Here is a 27,986-nt window from a genome sequence, read left to right on the forward strand (position 1 = left end):
TATGATATGAGGTCAGAAAAAATATGGCTGTTGAGATGGGCTTGAGTACGCAAAGTACACGTACTGGTGCCTCTCACTGGAGTGCAGCGAGAGGTGCCTTGACACGATAGTGGTGGTAAGTAGCTGCCGCTCCACGCGGACACAAGCTCAGTATAGTGTCAACAACTCGCGAGTGTTGCAGCGCACTCCGCTGCCAATTGTAAAAGGCTCCTCAGTACGGCAAACGTCAACAATCAATCGTACAAGTAAGTGTCAACCTCTTAGAAACAATGTTTATATTTGTATTTCCTGCTTTGCGCCCTCGCTGCTTTGCACATATTGCGAACTTTGTCTCCTTTCAAAGCCTTCAAACAGAAATAGTTTTTGAAATAATCAATACCTGTTATAGATACTACATAATTATGCAAGTATCAGTTGTTTCGGTCGTTCAAATTATTATGTAGATACCTTAAATTTCTGCACCATTCATGGTTTTCTATATCGATGGCTAGCACGCCTGGCACACATGACATTTATGTTAAAAAACGGAGTACACTTACCTTGTCGACCTCTGTAGTTTCGTAGAATTTCGATTTTATTAATCTTGTATTTAATGCGAGTTTATTATTGAGCAGGTACTTGAGTCTTAGAAGTCGTTATGTTTTTATTTCAAACGGCAAGCGGTCCGCGAACATCATAAAGGTGTTTGTAAACACACTACAGATAATTAATAAATACCTATGTATGTAACTAAACTTAATGATTACATTTTTAGCAATTTTTAGGAAAATATGTCTAAGTATTTTTTTAATCAGCAGTAGAGGTTAATGAACAAAACTAGAAACGGATATAGCGAATTTTGTAATGTCCCACATTATTCGTGTCAATCTTTCGATTCCTATGTGGGATTAGAAATTAATTTCTAACAATCATTAAGTGCCATTTCATTGAATGTTATCGCTTATTAGTTTGAATCACTTAGAAGAGTTAAGAAAGGTTCCAATGTATTGCAATTTAACGTGTTATCGACAGGAATTTCATTCATGCGCGTCGTAATTAGCTTCGTTTGGTGTTCGTTTGTTATAAAATTAAGACTACGGTACATAATGAACAAGGTCATGGTCATAGAAACATTGATTTGAACATCGTAGAATGTCACATCTGTTTTCCTTAAGGTTCCCAGTAACTAAAATGAAGAAACGGCCTACGTCCTTGCTTATGTTTTACGGAAAAAATATAAGTATAATAAGTGCCTACAATTGGAATAAGAACTGGTGCGCCCATTTTTCTTTAATAAATATTTAATTAAGTAAAATTAATAAGTAATACCTAATATCATAAAATAATGTATATATTTTATTACTTCTCGATTAATTTAATGTTTTACACTCTTATGATATTAGTAGAATAGAACCTCTGGCTACCTTGGTATACAGTTGTCGCTCTGAACGTGATGGAGCCCTGTCGCTCTGTAATATTATAATTACAATGTACTTTTAATTCTTAAAAGAACCTAACAGTAGTGACAATCCTCAGACAATTGGAATGTCGTTTAACTTGATTTATAAAATTATTGGCAGTTAATAAATTACACTAGGTTTCCCCGCGACTACGTCCGCATGGAGTAATGAATTTAGGTTTTTGAATTAGTTTTTCCAAGTTATATTCCACAGCTAGCTGTAGCAAAATCAATTCAGTAGCCAAGTTGAATTTAATTTATTTCCGTGGTTTAGTACCGTGGAAAAAAAGTAAAACATTAAACAAACAAAAAAAAAATAAACAAAAAACAGTCCCTGTGGGAAACAGTCTCACAGGGCTAACAATACAATAGATCTTCTACGCCTAGTGTCCGTTCCAATATACAATGTGATAGAGGTGAGACTTCTAACCCGTTAGGGCTGAGTTCTATATCTAATTTTATCGACAAAAGTCGGGGGTCGAAGGGGTCGAATCCCCTCCCTCTAAAAATTATGGCTATATTAATATTTTTTTTACTTTTTTTGATATCAGAGGTTGTATGCGTCGTAGAAACAAAAAAAACGACAAACGGTAGCTAATAACCTTGGCTAACTAATTAATTACTTTTTTCATATGTTTGATAATGTTTTGGTGAGAAAAAAATCATTTGTGAATTATTTTTACCGAAAAAATCACTAATTTTCAATATTTTCAATTAGGGGTTCAAGCCCCCATATTATTTTTTTTGTCGATAAAATTAGATGTAGTACCCAGCCTTAACGGGTTAGAAGTCCCACCCCTATCACATTGTATAAGGTTTTAGCCAAAAAAACTATGTCAGTTTCCGGATCTAAACCATATTTGTACTGAATTTCAGTTAAATAGGTACAGCCATTATTAGCGGCTGCTTAAAACATAAGTACGGTATAGTAATTTTGTCCCAATCCTAAAGCAATAGGAAGATAAAATAGTCTGCGTTATTATCTAAAAAAAATTGCTATGGTATGATAAGAAGAAGACAGTGGTTGAGTCAATGACCTGAATCATAGACAGGTGTAGTGTAATAGTTTTTTTTTATCTTAAATTTCGAGGCTTTTAATCAAACATGATCCTGCCAGCCTCGTCGTACCCTAAAAGGAAAGCAGAGCAGGAAAGAAAACATTAGGTTCTCTTTAACTTACGGACAAATTGATATACTTTTACAGCATCTTTACTATGAGGCATTTGAATAGTTGCGAGTGCGACTGTTCAGCACTGGGCTTTCGCTATGATTCCCAGAAATTATTTTCCGATTTTTGTAAAGTCTCAGCACGGAGAACATAGAACTTCCAAAGTTCTAACATGGCCTACCCGCCACCATCGCCTACGTAACCCAAACATTAACCACTAGGTAATTTAATACCCTTGTAAGTAATTTTTACACTAATATTATTGTGTCTAACCATTATTATTAGAATGTAGATGAGACGTAAACATGTTTAGATATGAAACAAAAGACGACTCCTAAGTTCCAATAGGACAGCAAAGGTTAAAAGTGAACATAGGTGAAAAAAAAATAAGCAGAGTTATTCTTATTTTAAGTAAGGTTAGGAAAACTGAGTAATTTTTTGAACAATTGAGTCACCCAGTTAAAGTTTACGAAAATAGCATGTATGTTAAACTTTCGTGCATAAATGATATAAAACAAATATACCTAGTCTTAATAATGAAATGAGTTTATTAGTCGTAGGTAATGACAAATTTCATGCATTTTCATTTCCAGCCTCTGGTCCGGTTAACGAAGCTCTTATGATCTTCCTTCGGCCAGTAACAGAACGTATCGTTTTTTGAAGCCTTGCAGTCATCGATTTCATTGTACTCGACCGACTAGCATGTAGTTTTGGTTCCTGTAAATACATAAATTTACTTCATCATCAGTACATATTATATTGATTTCTCAATATCAATCTAATGGGCCCAAATTCAATAGGTAGCCTAAGGTTCTAAGTTTCTAACTGTCACCTGCTTATTTCTTCATCAAAGTACAATGTTGTATGGTCATCTAATCAGCTTGTGTATACTCGTAACAAGTGTCATAGTAATACAACAATCAGAAATGTGTGTAATTCAGATTCTTAGATTTTAATTCATAGTGCATTGCGGGTCGCAGATTGATCTAATGAAAACGCGTTAAAAAGGACGAATTTCAGACATTGTAGGAGCAAAATTTAATGCTTTATTTTTTGGTTGAACCTTATCTAATTCAAATAGATAAAATCTTTGAATAAATATTCTATATCTCGATTTTAAAATTCTTTCTTCGATGCACGTGTGTTAATGTCAAATAGCATGAAAATGTGTAAAATAATCAACACGTGAGTTCTAACTGAACAATAAAACGTTTTAATAAGAGACAGCTTCATTTAATACAATGTAAACGTTATATTAACTGAAAGTATATTTGAAAATCATAAAATAATAAAGCCATCATACTATGACCAGGTGAAGTGCTGCTAGCAACCGTATGTAGGGACGTCATAAAAGATACGTTTGTTTTATAATTAAACAAAGGAATATATAGGGAGATAAATATGTATGTAGGTTATTGTATGGTCTTATTTGCCACCACTAACAAAAGGCTGGTAATTTGTTATGCGTCTGCTAAACAATGTAACATCTTTGTGCGGCATGAAAGGATTGGTAGGGGCGTAGGGGTTTACTTACCAACCTATTTATAATACGAGTATACCTACAGATCAAGTTTCATTTTAGATAATTAAGTTATTAGATAAATTGTACAGATAATCAGACAACTTAGGCGATATATTTGGTCAGATTCTAAAAATAATAAATCATTTTTACAAATCCATGTTTTTCGCACTTTCATCTTTAATTGAATAAGAATAAAGTTTATTTCAGAAAAAGATCAGTGTGTTTTGTTGTAAATTTTAACTACTTATTATATAGCTACATAGTGTACCTATGTCGTTAATGTATTGATGTAAAATGTAACATGTAACAGGTATCCGATGTCAGGCTCAACCAACCGTTCTAGCTATTGATTTAAAGATTATAGCAATGATATTGATTGTGGTAATTAAGTAAGCAGTCCCTACAAAACAGAACTACAAAAAGTAACCATATTTTTCCTTTAATACAAGTCTTTTTCTTTTAATATAACTTCATGGCAATATAGTTACCGTTTACAATTGGAATAAGGTAAGCAAGTAGATCAAATACATTACATGCTAAGATAGTAATGAATTTGATGCAAGTACTGTTATAAATTACGTAGAGTGCTTTGTCATAAAATACTTATTTCATCCTTGAATCGATTCTTAGTTAGGGATTCGATAAGTGATGGGCAATCATTTTATTATGATACCATAGTAGATACACATACTTGTGGGGACTGAAGTGAACTATAAAGGTAAGCGTCCACAAGCCCGCATCGCACGCAACGGATTTTAGTTTGTCTTGTATAGAAACTCATACAACTGCGTTCACTAATTCGCATCGGACGCACCGCATCATCAGCAATGCCTACATGCGATGCGTACTGATGATATCATACAGAATGTATGCCATGCGTACGATGCGGGCCTGTGGACGCTTACCTTAAAGGAAAGCTAGTCAATACATGTGCCAGTATAGTATTTTAGACAATTATTATTATGAACCAATAGTTTGAAGGTACGGCAGTAATGAATTAAAAATCGTCTTACAAAATTCCCTAATAATTTGACTCACTTTTATCGATGAGACCGACGGGTATAAATGCGTTTTATTTTGATCAGGAGCCCCTTGCTGTCTGGTAAGAGAACTATCCTGAACATCTAATATTTCCGATTGGGAGCTGGATGATGAACTGGAGAACGTCTGTAATAAAGAAAAGATACTGAGTGTCTTTGTCCAGACATTAGCAGTTAATCAGACAACTGGTGGGAATTAAACCAACGATTAGTGTTTGGGTTACTAAGCCGTCGGTTGCCAAATCATTACGCCAACCGACACTTTGATTGGATTGAGTGTGTTTTTCAAAAGAATTACGGCTTCATATTGTAACACAATATTAATAATGTTTATATGTACTATGGAGTTAAAATGATATTTTATCAAAGCAATCGTACCGGAATTAGGGACGCTCTCCTGTTTCGACCCACTTCAAATGATGCCTTCTCTGGACTTACGAACACAGGGTCGATGCAAAGTCGGTTGTCCTCATTCGCATTAAATATGAAGAAGGAATTGGCAAGGGGTGGAAGGCATCTTATAAGGATGTGCCCACCAGCCAGGAGCGCGCAGACTATCGCCCCAATCACAGCAATGACAGGCGCATGGCCCAGGTATTCAACTGGTAGACTACATTCAGATTTACGTTCATCAAACCTAGCAAATAAAGTGTTTTATAAATTAATTTACAAATGAAATGCCCCGTAATCGGGCAACAGACATGCGTGGCCAACAAAGAGCGAAGAAAAAAGGCAGCTTTTCTACTAAGAAGTATGTGTGTACTTATGAAAAGCGAGTAATCATCATGGATTGCGTAGCGACTACTGAACGTTTTCGTACTTTTCTACGCGTCATTTACGTAGCAACTACGCAATGTCTCCTACGCATGTTATGATATTATTTTCTTTGCCACTAATTAAAGGTTTATTACTGAGCCTGTGACTTAGTGATATTTATAGCTCTAAGACAAATAATAAATCCATCATCAAAGATGACCCTAATTTTAACACCGGGCCCTGTCTGCTTTGGTACTCTCGACGGCTAGCGATATATGTACTTTCCGAAAGAACGCTATTACAAAGCGTAATAGCTTTGACACAGTTCAAGACAAGATTGAATAATAGCCCAATTGGTGTGCATAAAGGTATCTAGTACGCAAACATCGGGAAATGGTGTCAGGTGTCAGATCACTGAGGGACATTGCGAGTTCCAATGTCGTTTTATGTTAGGTAATAGATGAGATGAGACACATTGTTACCAATCAGAAACGCCGCAGTTTTTAATGCCATCGCAAACAACACCGTTAGTGAAGCAGAACTCCTGTGTGTCTATTACGCAGAGTGTTTCGTTCCGTGGGCTGCATTTAGTTGGAGGCTGCGCGCGGGCAGAGGTTGCCGTCACTTGGTATAGATCAGCCTGCAATCAGTAACATTATTAAGGGTTTCTTCTATCCCTTATACAGGGTGTAAGCGGAACGCTCCCGAAAAACGCCACAAATTGTTTATGTTTTTATAATTTTAATCGTTTTTGTGTTAGTATTATTCATGCTATATTAACATTCAGCATTAGATTACAACTATTATTACTTAAAATAAACATTGATTTCTTTATTTTTTAAAATAATACACGTTTTTTACCATCACCTGTTTGCGACGTTTGGGAGCGTTCCGCTTACACCCTGTATGTTACTAATACATAATTATTATTTTTTGTAATACGATTGATGATATCACTTTGAATGATGTGGGTCATTACAATTTCTTACAATTTAAGTTTTACTGAGGAGACTTACTGACAGAAGTTGACCACATAATATCGAATTATGTACCTAAGTTCGTAAACATAAGTGGCGAAGTTATTGCAAGTGTAATGTATAGAATGTACGTACAATGTACATACGTATTGTATAGGATAACATTTTATACAAAAAAAATATAAAGTACTACAACTCTGCTCGTCGATTGAACATGAGACATTGCACTCGGTACCTAATTGTGCTTATTCAATTGACCACATCTCTGTGTATAGTAGATGACTTAATTTTTTTTTATTGGTATGGTTTGCAAAAAGCAAGTTTATTTTTTTTCTTTACACAATAACTTTCGGTACTATTGGCCAATAATGAATACTTTTTTTGACTCATGACTGTCTCTCTCGATACATTGACGAGGTTTTCGTAATAAGTTGAATAACACGTTACGTGTATGAAATTGTGAATAGACAGTTGTAATAAAATATCTATTAAAACAACAACTTTACTAGTAAACATATTGTATAATAGTTTCTAATGTAAAACATAAGGGAGGTAGGGGAGGGATGGGCACTTTTTCACAATTTAATGCATAAAACATCACATTTTGTAGATAATCTACATTTATTGCCACTTCCTATTGTTCCATACTTTTGGCTAGATATCTTATAAAGAACTTTCTTATAATAATAATCAGTCTCCTAATTAGGAGGTAATTAAAAAATTAAGTCAAAAGTGCCCAAGGCTCCCTATGGTAGGGAGACATGGGCACACCCTGTGGGAGGCTCGGGCATGGCCTGTAAAACACTTAACATTTATAATAGACTCCAAAAATAAACGTAATAACAACAAAAAATATATCACGACTTATCTTAAATTAGTTATAACCCATAAAGGCTTATATTTATATTTATCATCTGTCGTTATTATTTTTTAACCCCCGACGCAAAAAGAGGGGTGTTATAAGTTTGACGTGTCTGTCTGTCTGTCTGTCTGTCTGTCTGTCTGTCTGTCTGTGGCATCGTAACTGTCGAACGGATGCAGTGATTTCAATTTAGTTTTTTTCCTATTAAAGGGGACTTATGTGCGAGTGTTCTTAGACATGTTTGATGAAAATCGGTTGAGCCGTTTTAAAGTTATGGGCGGTGAAAGTAACGTACGCGGGAGATTCACCGAAGGTCTGCAAATATACTGGGATGGGGTCTCAAATGAAACCGCACTGATAGAAAATATTGAAAGATATCATTTTATCGTATTAACAAAAATAAAAAATTAAATAAAAAAATTAAAATATTAAAAATAAAATTAATTTTTTTATAAAATACCAAAATATAAAACCTGCACCAATGTAATCTTTAGCCTACTTATAGAAACAAAAACTAGTAATTAATAAGTAAAAAAAAATCAAAGCGAACGAGCTTGACCTTGAATGTAATCTTTACCTTAACAAGAATTGAAATTATAGTAAGTATATGTAACATACTAAGCCTAACTTAACCTAACCTACCTATAAAAAGTATGAAATAAAAAATTAAATTAAAAATTTAAAAAACCCCCGACACAAAAACTTAATTTCCCTTTAAAAAGTAAAAAATAATAAAAGAAACTTAATCTTAAAGTACCTAAGAATGTACTAATAATTCTAAAAAAATACGTCGCGTTGGGGGACCGCATGAATACGGACTGCACACCGCCGCCCGCGCTGCTATATTTCCATAGTATATTTCTATTTTCTGCGTTATAGTTAAGTACTTAAACATCAATTTACTTTAACTGTTAACACCAAGCATATGATACTTATGAAAAAATTGTAGAGAAGTAAGAAATAATTAGGAGCGGTCCCCCTCCAACGCGACGTATTTTTTTAGAATTATTAGTACATTCTTAGGTACTTTAAGATTAAGTTTCTTTTATTATTTTTTACTTTTTAAAGGGAAATTAATGATCCTTTTAATACCCTTCTATGGCTCGTAATATCAAATCTTTCGGAATTTCTGGTCGCAAACCTTTCTTTTTGAATTAAAACGGCATCTTTCTGTAATTAAAAATAGTTCAAATAGTGTAATTAAACCAGGTAATTATAATTTTCAAAAGACCTCCTGTACGCAATATAAAGAAGAGAGCATTGGACATGCCCAAACCTCCCTCACATCCGACTGCCCATTGCTCCCTCTGTACACATTTTCAACACAATTTACCGGCATTTTTTTTTTGTATAGGAATTGAAACGTAAATTTTAGTTTAATTTATTAGTTAGTAAATATACAATAGATATATAATAAAAAATACACATACCTTTCGTTACATTTTTCTGTATTACGATCCGAATCCACAACAAAATATTTACTTTTACGAGCGCATAATCTTCAAATGTGTTTGTATTTGACAACTGACGGAAATAACAGATATTCTATGGATGAACAGTTTTGCCAGACGGTAAAGTAAACTACCAAATTAAGAAAAAAGAAAAACCTATGACAGGATCAGAATAAAAGGGGGGTGCCCATGTCTCCCGACTGCCCATCCCTCCCCTACCTCCCCTACTAGGTATTTCAGAAAAGTGCTTCGTTATGTGTATTAACACGTTATATGTAATTTTCTTGTAATATCTACGTATGTGCCTTAGAATAAAAATACAAAACACCAAAGCTAAAGTTTAATACAGTGTTTATATTTTACATATTATGTAGTTATATACCTACAGTAACTAGAACAGGACTGGTTCTTTAAGCATAACTGTATATCGTTCCTAATTTCTTTTTTATTATAGACATATTTTTTGTAATTTAGATTATTATGTACAACCTTTGGTATAAAAAATGGTGGGAAAGACTTATATCACTTTCATATGAGTAACTAACCAGCGTTAAGAAAATAAACCGGTTTTATTATGTGCTAAAAAGAAAGAGGTTTATGTTAAAATAATCCAGGGTACCTACCTACCTACCTACCAGGGTATAATAAAAATCGAGATCGAGCTGCGCGTCTTCCTCGCACACCTAAATTGCGGCGGCGCATCTTTAAAGTACATCTTACTCGCACAGCTACATAGTTTAATATCAGTGAAAACGGTCACATATTTTCACAGCTAAGCTATTATATTTTCGTAGCATAACTACATAACACATCTCTGGCGGATAAGAATCCTTACATTGTTTATTGGTATTTAAACATAATCACTACATGATTGACTACTTTATCGTGAGAAAAACCTGTTTTATCTGATCGCAGTTAAATTGCAATAGTGTGTTGAAGTAGGATGCAACAGTTAGGCTACGCACGAAGCGTGCTAATGATAGAGATGACGTTTGCACATGCTGCATGCGTTTAACCCATTGATAAATAAGCTATGCCGACGCTTTAAATCATTCTGTCTCCCGCATTAAATTTACCGAGGGAATGGAAACTATCGTTTTCCATTTCTTTTTCTCTAATAATATCTTGTTACAATGTTTGACTACAACGTGTTTTCATGATAGTATCTACTGTAGATCCTGACTTACAGGAGTTGCAGCGGTATGGGAGGTGGAGGTGGGCTTGCCAAAATCAAGCAATGCCAAGAATGCAGTCTTTAAAAAAAATATCACAGATTTCTTACATAAACTAAATCAGAAAATTATTATACGACCTTTTTACAACTGTCTGACATTTTGATGTTTACTGTGTGAGTATAAGTTTTAGAACTCGTATGTCTATTCATATAGCTGGTAGTGAATGGGTTTTAGTAAATAATTTAACTTACATATATATCACGCTTCCGCGTTAAGTATAAATGAACTTTAACTACGTAACTTTAACCTCCTTTCTTCGTTTGATTTTCGACAAATAATAATTTGATTTATTTATTTAAAGTTAAGTGTACTAAACACTTAACTTTTACTTAAACATTAGGCGTTGAAGCATTTTAAACAATTCAAATTAAGATAACATCACAACATAACAACTTAACATCTCAGTTTCTAAACGATTAGTCGTTATCATCACTTTCTTTATTCCTAATAGATAACTTAGTAGGTATACCTACCTACTTTGATTATGCAATAATTTTAGTTGTTCGTGATAATGGCCGTTTAAAACCAGTTTAGGCGTATTTTTAGGAACCGTTGTGCAATATTTAAAGCAACGTAGAAATAAACTGGTTAATATTTTGTTTTACATACAAGAAATAATTTCGATTAGGTATATAGATTATAATGTAACAAGGGGTGGTCAATTCGAAGCGGTTACCATAACTTTAGTTCTCGTATAGTTTAGTAACTCTAAACTTTAGTTTGAAGTTCACAGTCTAAACTTTTAATAGGTGGATTACTGGATCAATTAATGGGCGAAAATCGGTGCACCAGTACATTACAAACCATAACTTAATGACAATTTGTTTGTAAACGGTTTATCTAATCACAGACCTTAGTATAGGTACATAGATAGGTAATTAAAGACCTCCTTACATTATTTACTTCTTCCAACCTACCAATTAATAATACTTATGTACTTGCATTATATGATTAATTACCATTACAATTTTTTTACTGTTTAGTTTTTTGATATTGAAGTACCTACATGTTATTGAGTTTTTTTTACGTAGTTTCTTAGGAAATCAAGTAGCATCTTCTCAAATCCGGTTTTGATATTTGAGGTCATTGCTTACACGATTAGGTTTAGGTCGATATCGTGTTTACTAAGTTTTGTCACTTGTCAGACTAAGGATTTATTTCACAATGTCTGGATTACCGCTATGTATCAGATAACTTTGAATCAAGAACGTAATTTGTATGCACTATCTGTCATATAAGTTTATCGGGTTTATATGAAGGTGGCGCAACAAGATACAACAACATAAACTTGTTCTTTGATGTCGCTGAGATTTTAAGATTAAGATTTTACGTTTATTTAGGTATAACGTGGCCAAAGTGGGATAGAAAGAATCCTGTTACAAAGAATATTACCGAAGAAGCACTCCACTAACATTAGCTATGCTTTATATCACTATTATACAAACAGCCGAGTTTTAACTATAAGTCTATGTGATAATAGTCGGTAGTCTAAAACTGGCTTAAGAATTACGGTGCTTTTCCGCTAAGTTTTTTGCTTACTTATGCTGCGCATCTTCCTCGTACAGCTACACAGCTTACTGTGAGTAGCAACGTTCAATTAGTTGCATAGCTTAGCTATTGCATCTTCGTAGCATAGCTACATACATAGGACATCTCTGGTAGAAAAACACCCGTAGGTTCAAACGAAGAAGGTCTATCTAATCTACCAGTTCAGTTTACCAATTGGGTATACCTATAACAAAGAATATAACTTACATTTATATCGGAGTTGATGCTGCTATTACTTCGAAATTTAAAACGAATCCTTCCTTTAACTGTAATAACGAAATATTCAGAGAGTAAATCGTTGGTGGCAACTAAATCACAGAGGCGAAAGCATTTATTTTTTTTCATAACATGAAAGGCGTCTGTGTTAGCACGGCAGTTGAGGGCGATGCTTGTAGGGAACTTGATCACCACCACGAGGAATGTGTCATCGTATCCTTCCACCACAATGTCTATGTTGCACGCGTAGTCGGTCTCATACAGTGTGCGAAACACCTGCAAATAAGATGATTAATTGTACACTATTGTCTGATAAGGCTGATGGCTCCTCATGTGGATTTGTATCATGTAAATATGTACAATGATATAAGCTTCAAAGTATTGGTCCACTAATCCTCTATTTCGTTAGTTGAGTATGACATGTGCTGATACCTATCGTATGATGGCTTTTACCACCAGAACTTTTTCTTATTCTGTGCTATTAATAATTGAGAATTCTATTTGACAACGGGATAAAATTTGAGAAATTTATTCAATCTAGTTATGTAATAGTTACGCAAGAACCAGTTGTATTGTGTTTGTAGGTATCAATATAAATAATAATAATAATAATGGTTGATATTCAGAACTTTAACATAATTTTAAAATTATAAAATTTAGAGTACGATCGAGTTACGATCGATCGATATCGGTAAAATTCTAAAACCATGTATAGTTCAAGTACCTATCGTACAATGTGGTAAAATGGTAATGAAAATGGATAAATGGTAATGGACGATTGGATACGCGTACAAACCCATTTGAATACAACAACGAAAATATATTTGACGCTTTTACAACCAAAAGTGACGAGAAGTATTTTAGAATTTTGTTGTGCCCGGTGTACCTACACCTTTTGCTCTGCGCTTGTCCATGATTACAAAACAATCATTGATAAACTATGGTTTGTGGGTTTTACCTCAATAATTGTAGTTATCAATTTTGGCGATTCTTATGTGTCACAATTCTTTAAATTGTTCTATCAAGATGCAGAGCATTATTTATTTTATATTCCCATTTTATTATCTCTTGCATAATAACTTACAACAAAGGGGAAAGTTTTATTAAAAGAAGTTGAGAAGAATGCAAATAATGAACCATAAATATTGTTTTTATCGCCACTTTACAGTTAATATAATAATATTTATTTATTACCTACAAGTCGTTGTCAATAATTATTCTACTGACATAATTTCATAATGTACTCAATCATTGGCATTGATAATGGGCTAGTGTATATACTCCTATACCTAATATTATGTAATACCTAGTTATTATAGTCATGCGCATATTTATTCGAGTCAACTGTTTAGAAGAAATACTTTATGTGACCGAACAGACAAAAGAAGTTTTTCTTTTAATTGTCTGATACTAGTCACCAGAATATTGTTTGTTGTGACAGAACTATAGAAGAGCATTAATTAGTTTGAAACAAAAGAGCCTTCGAATAGTGTTGTTTCGCTTGAATATTGAAGCTAGATCTCTTCAATATGGATTTACATATTACTTAATTTCAAATAAACATTACAAAAAGTTCATTGCAAAAATAAATTAAAAAGCTTGTCAAATTGTGCAACTCGCATATTACATGCCTTGCATCAGATAACGGTCAGCCAATGAGGAAGTAACATATAGAAGGCGAACTGGTAAAGGTAGAACTGGTAAGGAAGTTTTAATAAGTGTGTTCGACGTACCAAAGTAATAGTGTCTGACATTCCCATGCCGTATGATAGATCATATCGCAGCCGTCCAGAGAAGGCGCAGTCATAAGTAACTTCAATCGGACGGTAAAGAAGGAGAAAACCATGTTTCACTCCTAAGACCACGCAAACTGAACATATTGCAAGAAATACACCATTAGATAACATTTTGTGTCAAATGTAAAAAAATCTAGACACCCGTGAATTTCGGAAGTACCTTATTACCGTTATTACAAAACCATTCTGATTCGGATAGGTTACATTAGAAGGCTTCTGGTCTGTAGGCGTTAACGTAATGTTCCACGCGCGCCACTTGATGAAGGGAAGCAGCCTCCCAGGGCCGTTGACGTGGTCAGACCTACCACAAACGTAGGGGTAGGTCGAAACCTGCCGGGTGCGGTGAATCCAAATCTGAATTATAAAACCCAAAGAATATGTTTTTATAGAATGTTTTCAATTCGTAAATATAGCTTGCATTATGAAAAACTAACGTTTAAAAGTTTCTAACCCTACCTATGGACAATACGGGTGGTAAGCTATGATGTGGCCTATGATGGAGCACGCCTGCCCTTAAATAACGTATCTTATACATATATATATATACCAATATGTTCCCGCTATTAATCACTATTAAAGTAAACTCCCACCAATTGTGCAACTGACTCGCCAGTTGAGTTCATGATTTGCACACTTATGATGTAAATAACGGCAAAATTAACTAAAAATCACTGTTTATTCACGTATTTTAATAGAGAAAAGCTCTACTAGTTTCGAAACACTACGAAATACGCACACCAAATTACAAACTATGCGCTACGCACTATACTCTACGCGCTACGCCCTACGCGCTATTCTCTACGTGGTACGCTCTACGCCCTACGCTTTACGCTCTACGCGCTACGCTCTACGCGCTACGCGCTACGCTCTACGCGCTACGCTCTACGCGCTACGCTCTACGCGCTACGCTCTACGCGCTACGCCCTACGTGCTACGCTCTACGCGCTATGCTCTACGAGCTAGGCTCTACGCGCTAGGCTCTACATGCACCACGTTACGAACTACGACTGTAGTATTTCACCGTATCTTAGTCTAAATTAGGGCTAAGTACGTAGTTTTATAAATTTGGTTTAATATGACATCTGATTACTTGTTAATAATGTGAAGTATAAAAAATATGTTTTGTAGGAATTCATTTCATTTTATGAGCTGCTTATGATATTTAATTTTGTAAGACTATTTTTATAGTGTTTATATGTATAGGCATGCACGGATGCACCCCTTAATAATTAGGCTATAATACTTATTCTACTTTCTTACACATGTATGTAGACCTGCTGTAGCGACGACGACTGTAGTGAGATGTGGCATATTATTTTATTATTATTTATTTATTCCATTTCCATACAGATTACATTTTAATATACTAAACCGTTGTAATGGTTTGACTGTGGGGTCGCTGAGTCTCAATGTTAATATGTTAAACTTAATTGATTGACATACACTTTTCGGTGATTTTATCTATACTAGATAAGATGGAAATAGGTCTGTAATTTGAAACATTTTTGCGATCACCTTTTTTATGAATTGGGCGGACTATTGCCTCTTTAAGCTTGTTATGAAATTTGTAGTTCTTGACAGTTAGGTTTATTAGTTTAGCTAGAATGGGGCTCACACACAAGATTCGCACAAGATCGCTTCCTGGTGATTTATTTGAATTCATGTTTGTAATTATGTATTTGACGTATTTAGGGCTTACTGGTTGCCACCTCATGGACAAGTCCGTAGCTTTTACATAAGTTTGCCTGTCTAACCAAATCTCATGACACTTATGTTTTATATCATCTATTTCTCTATTGAAGGTAGACGCAAAATTATTACTTATATCTATAATGCTGCTTTGTCCGTTCATGTGTGATAAAATTAATTCATCGACCGATGGTTTGCTGTTTCCTATCATGGTATTTATCCTTTCCCATATTTTTTTATGTTTTATTACACTCTAATATACTATTTTTATCGTAAATATTTTTTCTTTTTAGAATAGCTTTTTGACACTTATTTCTAAATTTGGTATAATTAAAGTCTCTTTAACATATTCTTAGGCTCATTGCTCCATATCTCAAATAACCTGTCCTTTTCTTTTATCATACACTTCAATTTGTTATCAATCCATTTTTTGTTATTCCTTTGACTGTTTGATATACGTTTATTTACGTAGCAGTCATTATATATATCCACAAATATTTGTTTAAATGCTTTATACAGTGCAATAGGACATTCTAACGTCATAAGATGGTCAAAATCAGTACTTAATAATTTCTCGCGAACTTTATTATTATCGAGGACCCGCTTAGAGCGGCCGTACACGGACTGCTCGAGCAGTTAGCGGCTGAGCAACATACACGGACCGCTCGAGCGGTCAGCGTCGACTGCTTGAGCCGTCCGTTGTTGACTGCTCGAGCAGTTGGATAGCGTGTACTCAACTGCTCGAGCAGTTGATTTTCTTTTGATTTTTTCAGCAGACGCCGCGAGGCCGCAAAGTGCGGGGGGAGGGAAGTCGGAGAGCTGTCGACTGCTCTAGCGCAGTCAACGGCTCGAGCAGTCGGTGTATGCCACGCAGCTGCTCGCGAGCGGTCGACGGCACGATGGAATTTCATCATGCAGTTGACGGCTTGAAGCGGTCACGACTGCTCGAGCAGTCGTTTGTACGGCAGCGAATGAATGGCTATAGTTCATCGCGCAGCCGCACTGCTTGAAGCAGTCCGTGTACGGCTGGCCTTAGAGGTCACGCCTGGCCGCGGTGACGATGGCGATTGAGCATCGCTTGCCGACGGCGCGCGTCTCCACTTTTTTACTTTATTACTGCTGAATGCAAGACGGCGTTATTTGCTCGAATATAAATATGATCTAGACAAGATTGAACTAACTTTCCAGATACAATTTCCTCTCTTGTCATCACAAGGAGGAAATTGTATGATATCATTAATGCATTTTACGAATCCATGTTCAGATAATAGATTTTCGTAAGATATTACAAATTTATCATGATAATTTAACTAGTTTATGTTTATGTCCCCGCAGAAAATTATTTGTGATAAATGATATACCAGTCTATAAAATTATTTTCAGCGTAGAGCAGTATATATCAGTGATATATACTGCTCTACGCTGAAAATAATTTTGTTCCGAACTTATGACATTTCAAATGACTTCTGTCATCATATTTCAATGTGTTCTCTGTTTCAGATGTCGGGTGACAAAGCCATGGTGTTTGGCGATGGAGGTCTGACGCCAGACGACTACTCGTACAGCAAAAACTTTCGGACTGCCTTGCCACAGTTCTTGGCCGTCAGCGCGAAGAACTTGGTACTTTTAGGTAGGTACTTATGCGGAACAGCTACGCAATATATCAATCTATCTTTGAAAACCCATTACAAGTATTTATTTATCAGCACAAATATTCATTGACATGAATAAGAAACTAAGTTGATTCAAAAGGCATTAAAATTAAATGCAATTTTTTAATTTTATTGCATGGCATTTCATAGAAATTATTATTTTCATTATAAACTAGCTGAGCCCGCGAACTTTTATACGCATATTTGTTAATTTTTGTCTTACGTAACAACCTTCCAACAAGAAAAAACCTAACAAAAAAGAATTAGCGAAATAGATTCAGCTGTTCTAGAGATTTGTGCTTAGCAACAACATTCAGCGATTCTTTTTTATATTATAGATTTGATTTTTATCCGAATAATATAACCATAAATATAACTTTATAGTGGATTTGGGAAACATATCCATCGCACATCTATATTAACATGAAGTCAATACAGTTCTTAGAATTACATTTCATTGCTGCTCATAATTTTTATGCGAGATAACCACCAAACACCATTTAACAAGTGTTTTTATCAAACCAATTGTATTTGGCGTAACGATTTAACCTTGTGAGCAGGTGACGTTCAAGGATTTCGTCAGGTAATGAATTGAGTATCTGTAATTCAATATTTATAAATCATCTGCCTGATTGCCAGCTTGAAAGTAATTCTTTCTGGCAGTCTGCAAAACCGGAGGTGTTATCACAAGTTGTCGATCATGTAAATGAAGAGGTAATACCACTTTTTGTTTGGATCTACGTAAGATGAAATTCCTCTGACCCTTCATGGAGTAATTTATTTTCCCCTTTTCTTTGTTTCTGCTATTCCGTGTACTTATTTTTTCCTATTAAAATCGGATGATGACATTACCTGCGGTGTCAAATATTGCAACAGAATGAGAGAAAATAATTAATGCTGTTATTAAAGCAGGAGCTATGTATTCGATGGAATGCTTCAACAAATGCCTAGTCAGTTCCAAGCAATCTGAATATGGCTCACACAACAGTTGGCAGATAACAAAAAAGTCCTATTATCATTAATAACAGCACATGAAAGTCCCCTTCTAAATACAAATCTAAAATTCATCAATTATTCTAGGATATGGAATGACGCTCGGATTCTCCACTATTCTCATGCCAGCCGTTCTGGATCCCAAAGAAGGCGAAGTTCTACATTTGAATAAGTCAGAAATTTCATGGATCAGTAAGTATAATATGTAGCATTTGAAGTAAAGTTATGTACATACAATGAATATATTACACACTTCTCTCGACCAATTAAGCAAGAACATTGACATCATCACTATTCATGGGGTTTATTGCATAATAATGAGTTTGTCAAGCCTAACAAAAGCCTTGTTCTATGTTGCCATTACACTTAACCGAAGTGTGCGAAGAAGAGTTACTAAAATATGGTAGTCTTGTACTTGTGGCTATTTTTGTTTAGTTTTAACGTGGTATGTTCTGCGTGTATGAACGTCATATAGTATGTTTGATAAACGTTTGATTGTACCTACGTCTCTGAAGATCATCAAATCTGTCTCTGAGATCATCATTTCGACGAAACATTGGTTTTGTTGTTGTTACACGGTAAATTATGTTTATAGCGAGGACACCTAAAATCAAGGTTTATATTCGTTTGTATCAGGCTTATAGCAGACAGTAAAGTCGTTAAGGTAAATAAATAGAAATGTGGACCTGAATAGCCTTAAATGTCTTAAACAAAAGTATGCATAAAAGAAAACCTGATAAAGGTAATCAAACACTTAAAACGAAAGTTAATTTATAACTCGGTTTGTTTGCACATGAGATAAGAGGCGAGTAGTTGACGCGGTGACTGGCATAATAATATTTATGTAACGATTTAGACTATATTAATTTGTACAACCTACAAGCCTACTAATAGCAGTTTGCTCGTATTTTGGACGTACAAGGAGCTGAAAAATGTGTTGCAAGACAAATTCCTGGCATACAAAGGTGGGAGAAGTCATTGGATGCTTTCCCCCCCTCGTAAGGCATTGGCAGTGAGAAAAGTTATGTCATTTACTGTGTTTGTTTATACGGAATTCTTTTCTTGCAGGTTCCATTAATCTTATCATAGTGCCTTTAGGATGTGCACTATCGGGTGTAGTGACGTCACCAATCGGGCGTCGGAAGGCTATGCAGATGGTCAACGTGCCCTTCTGCATAGCTTGGCTAATGTTTCATTTTGCAACAAGTACAGGACATTTATACGGTGCCCTCTTCATTACCGGTCTAGCGGGAGGCTTACTTGAAGCACCAGTAAGTATTAATTCATTATTTATTTATTTTCAGCCATGGTCGTCCCACTGCAGAGTAAAGTCCTTCCTATCCTCCTTCCACTCTTCTTTGTAGAGCTGTCTGTGATGATTAATTAATCATGTAAAAACAATAGGGTCGATGTACTTAAAATATTTCTTGTAATTATAATTATTATGAGGCGCTCTCTCGCGACGTTTATCAAATATATTAATTAAACAGTACAAACTGATTACTGGAATGCATGTAATGACGTAGTAAATGTAACATCTCGAACAACTTTATCTCAGTGTCGGCATTGTCTTCCTGTAAGCTTGAACTTGTGAAGAGCAGAACTTAATATAGGTAATTAATGGTCTTGTTTACGTATAAAGGGTCGGTAATTGCACTACGTAGTAAAACATACTAAGTGCTGATCAAAATCGGTCCGGAAATGAATTGCACGTAATTGCATGACGTTGCACTGCCAGCAGTTTCATAAATGATATTTATTTTTGCAAATAGGTTATAATGTAACTGTTATACACGTTAAATCTCTTATATAACTATATGATGTCATAGTTCAGACTATGGGTATTTCTTACAAAAGATAACAGCGTGTCGAAGGTCACTGTTTACAAGGTTCATAGTTATGAAAGGCTACTTCTGCCCATCATATGGAAAAATCTATCGGCCCACGGAAGGTGTCGGAATGTTGTAAAATGTATTCTGCTCTGCCAGTTAGACAGCAGTCTGTTTAACTCTTCTTTATTAACTAATACTATCTAGTCGTAGAGTATTGTATGTTTCTGAAAACCTTCCGTAACTGGCCCAGTAACAATTTCGAACCAATTTTTCCGTTATTATCAAACTACACATGTTTTAATAATCATTACCAATAGTGTTTTTAATTTCACCGTCTCCTGATAAGAATAACATCGTTACGCGCGAGTTTCATAGATTGCCAAGTAAAAGGTAAAATTAACCGTTAAAATTAGCCAAACGAAACTAGATAAACAGCATATATGGAGACTAAAGTATTCTTGGATCATGTAAATTTCACTTTATGGCGATATATTGCAATTGCAATATATTGAATTATTTAATTTACGTCATTCCAATTAATTAAACGCAATCAGCCTGATATGGTAGACACGGTTAATAGCTCAGGTATGGAACAATAATTGTATTAAAAGTATCTGAAATCGACTTTTCACTAGTAAATTTATGAGTCCCATATGTCTCAAAACTAAAGTAACATACCTATTCATATACCTGCGGCATTTTAGGCTTCGTTACTGAAAAATCTCAGCAATACTTACCAGAAATCAAAGACTGGCCACCATGTCCAGCCGTAAATTACAATTAATCACTAAAATGCTGTCTATTTCCAGGTGCTGACGTATGTAGCAGAGATCACACAGCCGCACCTCCGCGGCGCCCTCACGGCCACCAGCTCTCTGTGCATCATCCTGGGAGTCTTCACACAGTTCCTCTTCGGCATATTCATGTACTGGAGAACTGTGGCTTTAGTCAACATCGCATTCACGGTACGTTTAAATAAATACCATGTCTTCTTAGATAAAATGGATTTAATTATATTTATATAAACTTGACTGTTTGTAAAGAATATATGATATTTTTTAACGAGTTCCTTCGTGATCATCACGGATAATAATTTATGTGGAATATTCATTAAGACTCACACAAGAGTCATTAAATTATACCTAATCATAATCAAAGTAGGTCTTATTTGTGAAAAAGATATAGAGTTTCACTAAGTAGATTTTCTTTATTTATAAGAATAAATTAATAATATCAAGCCCTGTTTTGTAGTAAATACCTTTACGTTTAGGTACCACATTTACAAATGAAGTCTATCGAAGATTGTGTTACTGACAGTTAAGATAATAATAACTTAACATTGAAAAGCAATAAATTATGGATTCCCACAGTGTGTAGCAATAATAACAACGTTACAATACTTAGAACAATGTTATGGCAATGGTCATACATTAATAATTTTCCAAATAGCGTGGGTATTCAATGAATGAATCGTTCCGCATCCGTGACTTCCATGCCATTGCACCGCGAGGTTAACACTAGACTAGGAAATTACTTTGTATGTACTTTTCTACCTCATGCTAAAGTAATCATATAGGCACAATATTAATAGGGCTGTACACCAACCCATTGAGATACGTATATAACACATATATTAAAAGATGCAAGATTAACCTATCTTACTAGAAGACGTCTATTTACTCAAAACTGACTATGGAATCGCGAATGAATAAAGTCTAAATGAGGGTTTACTCATAGGACTCACAACGATCACACACTATTATCACGTGGTAGATATTCCTACGTCATCACTGCTTCATGAGCATATTCTCTGCTGAATTGGATGTATCTATCACCAAGCAAAGCAGGAGAGCTAAACAGCTATGCTCTAGCAAACACATAATAACACTAGCTACTTCCGCGCGGTTTCACCCGCTCTGCTCGGTTCCTATTGATCGTAGCGTAATGATTTATAGCCTTCCTCGATAAATGCGCTATCCAACACAAAAAGAATTATTCAAATCGGACCCGTAGTTCCTGAGATTAGCGCGTTCAAACAAACAATCAAACAAACAAACTCTTCAGCTTTATAATATTAGTATAGATTAGCTAGTTTACAGATAATCATCACATCATCATCATCATCAATCATCACATACGAGTAATAGCTAGTTTACACATTATTGCATGTACAAAGGTACAAAACAGATGAACGATTACATTAAACATGTCAACATCATCAATATGTCACTACCTACAGCCAAACACGGTCTCAATTTAATGGAAAAGAACCAATACATTTATATGCAAACAACTTTCTAAAGCTTTCTCTATTTATGCGAGTTGAAAGTATTGTACCTGGTAAGGTACAGGTAAGGGTTTTAGGTATAAAACCCTTCATTGAGTTGTTAGATATACAGTGACTAGTCAAATTACAATTTGTAATCTTTAGCATTTTTCTAATATCTCAATTATTTCATTTGTCGTTAAAAAACAGATTGGATTCTATTTGTTTACCAGTTTCTGTCAGCGGTTGAGCCCGCGGTTCTGTAAACTAAAAAGTACGAAATGTGTTATTCCAGATCTACCTCTGTCTGCAAAAGAGGGTCCATTTGACGTCTAGCGTTTTGTCGTGATTGAGTAACAAACATATACACAAACTCACAAACATGTATAATATTAGTAAGATTTCACATAGTAACCTTCGTTTAGTTAAGCACTATTAATTAAAACTATTTACTCATTGATGCTCCGGATCTACTACGACAGCATTTGACCGAAGCGTAAATGTATTTGTATCTAAATACAATATTATATCATTGTATCTACAGATGTGAGACGTACTTAAATTATTAAGTAAGTCCTTATGATTTACAAAAGCTAATGATTTATAAGGGCCTAAAAATTAAGACGTATCTGCAGGTTTTATTCCTTCTTGAAACCAGGTTTCAAACCAATGGTTAGCCAATACTGGTTTTTTATTATGCTACCTACATACATACATATTACTTACTTAAGCTTCATGTATGTATATGGCTATGGATGGATACATACGGCATTCCGTAGGCATTATCTACCAGGCTGACCTTTGGGTGATACCTATGCTTGCATCAGCAGAGAAGACGGTGTGCGCAAGGAGTAAGGAAATACATAATTGAAATGTTCATTGTGTATAGTGTTATACTGTTTATACTATATATTTTTTAAAATGATTTCCTCATATATTCCCTCTGATTTATTTCGTTGCGGACTCCAAGACTCGGATGAAGAGAATTCATGCTCCTGAAACGCGACGAATTTTAGTGTTCCGGTGTTTTCATGGTTGTATCTACTGCAGATCCTGGCTTACAGGAGCTGTAGCGTATCGGGAGGTTGAGGCGGGCTTGTCCCTAAAAAAGTATAATTCTGTTCATTCCTCTGTGATTTTTTTGTAACCTATAACGAGGTTTCGATTAAAAAACTCCCAAGAAATGCCCATGATCATAAATAGTCCTTATACTATTTTATAGGTACATATATTCGAGACTAAGTAAGTGTTTTTTTCAGAAACAAATGATATTTAATGGTACACTTGTTATACAATACAATAAATTAACTTCTGTGTGAACGTTACCGAACCTCAGTTTTATCGTAACAGCGGACCTATAATATAATATGCTTTTAACAATATAATTATTTTTAATTTTATTTCCAGGTAACGGCAATTATTGCCCTTTGTTTCGTGCCGGAGTCTCCGCATTGGCTGGTGTCTAAGAAGCGTCACGATGATGCTAGGAAGGTGGGTACTATTATACTCGTACCAATCACATAACATTTTCATAATTTTAAAGATACACAGTGCCGGCGTAAGGGCCACCCTGGGCGAAAATATTGTGGCGCCCACTTGAGGGAAGCAATATCAAGTGTTAGTAGTAGTTTTCCATTTTATTGGCGCCCCCCAGACTTTGTCGCCCTGGGCCATCGGCCCATGTCGCCCCCCCTAACGCCGGCACTGAAGATACATAGTTCCCTTTTTGCATTAGACCTGATTGGTACATTTAATATTGCAAGAACATAATATATTCATTCGAAATTCTTACCTGTTTTTATTACTTAGTAAAATGTTTGTATGCCATTACAAAAGACAATTTAATGACGGGGGCATTAAAAGGTTCACCTTGGTAAACCATTTGGGACCTACAAATACCAAAGACCCAAAACATTCTAATTGCGAAATTTAGTTGGTCTAGATAATTTTATTGGTATTTCAGAGCTTACAATGGCTCCGTGGTTGGACGACTCCTGCTGCAGTGGAAAACGAACTCCGTGACATACAGGTGTTGTTCAAAAGGGAGAAAAAAGGTTATCATACTCTTCTTTTTCTAATATTTACAAGCATTTTTATCTCTCTATCAAGTAATTCTTTAGTACATAATGTTACGTAATATTGTTCATGTGTATTTTGTTTTGTTTTTCAGATTTAACTGATGTGGAAGAAACAATGTCCGAAAAAATGTCCTATTATATGAGAAAGAGTTTTATGTTGCCGTTTTTCCTTGTTTCTTTCACGTTCTTCGTTGGTAACTTTAGTGGCATGACCACATTGCAGGTAACATATTTTTTTTTAATCCTATCAGTCGAGTGGTCACATGCTTGGTCAACTAATACGCGATATTTTGTATATTTTCCATCATAGACATATACCATTTTCCCATTTTCCACAACTTACCTGCCTATTATTAATTGACTTCTATACATATAGTCATTCGTATAAAGCGACAGAAAAGACTAACAACAAAATACTAAAAAGGAATTTTACTGTATTACAGACATACGCAGTGTCAATATTCCAAATGCTGAAGGCGCCTATTGACAAGTACTACGCAACGTTGATCCTTGGAGTGCTGCAGATAGTGGGGGCAGGAACCTGTGTCTTGTTGGTACACTACACCGGCAAGCGACCTCTCACACTTTTCTCCACTAGTGGAGCAGGAATTTGTTGCATACTGGTTGCTATCTACGACATATACATCAAAACTGTAAGGAACGATGTGTAACTAACTTATATCTAAACATCTTAAGTGGGTTATGAAACTTGCCTAATACTATTTCTGCTCGGTTAACAAAATGTACATACTACCTACCATGTTTGACTACATAGTTAAAATTATATTAATACGGGACCACGGTGAAAAAGTTTTCTGTCCTGAAATATTAAAAAAAAAACTAAACAATGCATGGAGAAATTTATTTGAATTTTAATCGAGACTGACTTTAATCTTTTTTTGGTATATTACTTTATGTTTGACTAAGTTAACTGTATGTTTTTCCAGAATGGTTTTACAGAAGCATTGCAATCAAGTAATGCTACTTTGACTGCGATTAACAATACGTCAAATGAAATGCTAGAAGAACCGGTAATTATTTGTTTCAATTAAAATCTATTTTCAGATGTTCAACGTCAGTACTGTCTGTCAGATGACTTGAAGTCAAGATACCTTTTGTAATCTTCTAGTTTGGGGTGAAACTGACATGAAATTCTTCTGAACACGATATCTGTACGATAAAAGTCACAGTCACCATATTGAAAAAAAGTCCACTGATTATTTGTGGCATTGTGTAACTGAGATTTAACCTACCCTTAATTCAACTTGTGGTTATAATGTTCGATTATATATAACCGTCGGTTGTCATCGTCTCAACAATCAAATATTATATGATTTCAGAGGAACCCGTACTCTTGGATACCTATGACGCTGCTGATGTTATTGGCTCTTCTTGCACATACTGGCTTAAGGTTGCTCCCTTGGATTCTAATTGGAGAAGTAAGTCCTGATAATGTACTCCTACTAAATATTTTTTTGAATGAGCTCGCCCAGATTTATTCATACATTAGATTTAGGCTTAGGCTTTTCGTTTTGTTTCCGATATTCTTAATCAAAAAATGGGTTTGAAATCCTTTCCGATGTTTGGGCAGTAGGAATTAGATGTAATGTTCATCTCTAGTTTCCCTTTACAGGAAATTTAGTATAGTTTCTTTAAACACTTATAAACGGCTTTGTTTCTTAGGAACTATATCGTGCGGAAAAAAGTGCGATGTCATTTTATAGGATATAAGTTACGAAATCATAAGGTAAGTGTGTATATAATATTGATAAAAACTATGCTAACATTGTGTTTTCTTTAGGTTTTCAGTGCCAAAACACGTTCGGGTGGTGCTGGAGTATCCAGCGCTATTGGCTATTTGTTCGGCTTCTTAACAAACAAGTTATACATTAGCATGGTGGACACTTTATCAATATGGGGCACTTACGGCTTTTACGGAATCGTATGGTAAGGACTCTTAACTCTTATAAAACTTGTTACGCCCTCGTTTTTGTCTATCTATTTTGTTTAGTTGATGGGTGTTAGAAGATAAACAGTTGAGCTCTAGTACTAGTGTGTTCATTAATGTTAAAGTAAAAATATTTAGCTTATCGTCACACTAATACGACGTTAATAATAATTACATAGGTATCTGTAGGTTGTGTCAAACAAACTGGTAGGTTTAATGAAGTCCACCCACAGAAAAGAATATATGAATCTTATGTTACCTACTTGCTTTTGCCTGCAACTGCGTCTGCGTGGAGGGATGACTTCTGGTAGCATTCTAGTCCAGGTATTCGGGTATGAGTACGGGAACCCAGGGAAAATTATACCCACACCCACACAACAACTCATATTATTTTTTTTATTTTCTATACACACAATTAACACTTCTACAGTTTTATTATATGTAGACAAATGTATATAGTTTTGATTTGACGTATTCTAATTTCAGTTTTGTTGGAGTCATCGTGTTCTACTTCATTTTACCTGAGACTGAGGGTAAAAAGTTAAATGACATTGAAAACCATTACGCTGGGAGATCCAAACTTAATAATCAAGTTTATCGATCTCGGGTAAATATCATTCAGTCCACTTTTTTTAATTTACGTCGTCTTCCATTAGATTCATTCGATTTTTACGTTTTAAAAGTGCCATAGGTATATTAGTTGAAATCAATTATTTGACTTTAACTTTCGATACTAATGGCATTGACAAAGAAGGTGCGACAAAAAGGCATTGCTTACCTATTTCTAAGTTTTAACGTATTTTGTGAAAATCATATCACGTGAAATAAATAGAAAATCTTTATTTTCTCATCAGGTATCGTTAGTAAAGCAATGCTTAATATGATATCAAATAATACATGGGTACGGAGTATCTACAACTTCTTTAAACTTGTAATTTCTTGTATTTTCTTTGAAGTTTTATTATAATTTATTTATTATTTCTTTGCAGAGGAAAGCCTCGCAAGATGTGTCTAAAATGCGTGAAATGAAAGGTGCTACGAATCCAACATTCGAGGATGATACTTCAAAATTATAGTATATCTAGTATTTGTACAAAAATCCCTACTAATTGTACAATGTGACTACTTTTACCATAGTTTATATTTACGATTGTAGGAATGTTGTAGATATTTACTAAGTATAAACTAATTACTTAAGCATCTCATAAATGAAGTGTCCAAACTAAAGTTAATTACCGAATCGATATAAGTTTTGATGATTTAAATTTAAACATTCCTATTTTTAGTTTTACCAGTGCGAAATGAAATGAGTGAGGATTATCCCACATCTAAATATCTGTGATCAATGATAATAATATTTAAGTATTTTAAACCGTTTGAATTAATTAAATAATCTATAGATATTCTAATACCTATCTAATGTGTTCCCTTTACTTATATTTTAATAATTACATAAAATAAATAATTTAGTGTTTAAATAATTTTTTGGTTGTTTTATTGAGTTTTGTTTTATCGACCA

The 27,986-nt window shown here is 34.7% G+C and overlaps 2 protein-coding genes across 2 annotated transcripts; one reads left to right on the forward strand and one right to left on the reverse strand.

The window, feature by feature from the left end:
• The first annotated feature begins 85 nt into the window (after positions 1–85).
• On the forward strand, positions 86–27,949 carry LOC118281930 (facilitated trehalose transporter Tret1). Its single transcript, XM_035602802.2, has 14 exons — positions 86–245; positions 17,199–17,328; positions 18,431–18,535; positions 19,412–19,614; positions 20,985–21,140; positions 23,849–23,932; positions 24,405–24,495; positions 24,612–24,742; positions 24,963–25,172; positions 25,467–25,550; positions 25,860–25,958; positions 26,321–26,466; positions 26,954–27,074; positions 27,457–27,949. The coding sequence occupies exons 2-14, from the start codon at positions 17,199–17,201 to the stop codon at positions 27,541–27,543; spliced, it is 1,647 nt and encodes a 548-aa protein (XP_035458695.1). The 5' UTR covers positions 86–245; the 3' UTR covers positions 27,544–27,949.
• Positions 3,132–14,400, reverse strand: LOC118282011 (uncharacterized). Its single transcript, XM_050704472.1, has 6 exons — positions 13,947–14,400; positions 12,205–12,489; positions 6,407–6,564; positions 5,547–5,805; positions 5,167–5,295; positions 3,132–3,323 (listed from the first exon to the last, which is right to left on the reverse strand). Exons 1-6 carry the CDS (start codon positions 14,118–14,120, stop codon positions 3,180–3,182), a joined length of 1,149 nt encoding a protein of 382 aa, XP_050560429.1. The 5' UTR covers positions 14,121–14,400; the 3' UTR covers positions 3,132–3,179.
• Positions 27,950–27,986: the final 37 nt, after the last annotated feature.

Source organism: Spodoptera frugiperda, chromosome 25 (genome assembly GCF_023101765.2).
Source record: "Spodoptera frugiperda isolate SF20-4 chromosome 25, AGI-APGP_CSIRO_Sfru_2.0, whole genome shotgun sequence".
NCBI classification, from domain to species: Eukaryota; Metazoa; Arthropoda; class Insecta; order Lepidoptera; family Noctuidae; genus Spodoptera; species Spodoptera frugiperda.

What these genes read in the sequence shown, in the direction of transcription:
- LOC118281930 (XM_035602802.2), top strand. Translation starts at nt 17,199, where the DNA reads ATGTCGGGTGACAAAGCCATGGTGTTTGGCGATGGAGGTCTGACGCCA. An exon ending in GTTCAAAAGGGAGAAAAAAG is followed by an intron (nt 24,496 to 24,611) that starts GTTATCATACTC and finishes TTTGTTTTTCAG; the next exon opens with ATTTAACTGATGTGGAAGAA. An exon ending in ATGAAATGCTAGAAGAACCG is followed by an intron (nt 25,551 to 25,859) that starts GTAATTATTTGT and finishes ATATGATTTCAG; the next exon opens with AGGAACCCGTACTCTTGGAT.
- LOC118282011 (XM_050704472.1), bottom strand. Translation starts at nt 14,120, where the DNA reads ATGTTATCTAATGGTGTATTTCTTGCAATATGTTCAGTTTGCGTGGTC. An exon ending in TGTCAGACACTATTACTTTG is followed by an intron (nt 12,490 to 13,946) that starts GTACGTCGAACA and finishes TCTTATTTGCAG; the next exon opens with GTGTTTCGCACACTGTATGA. An exon ending in CGTCGGTCTCATCGATAAAA is followed by an intron (nt 3,324 to 5,166) that starts GTGAGTCAAATT and finishes ATGTATTTACAG; the next exon opens with GAACCAAAACTACATGCTAG.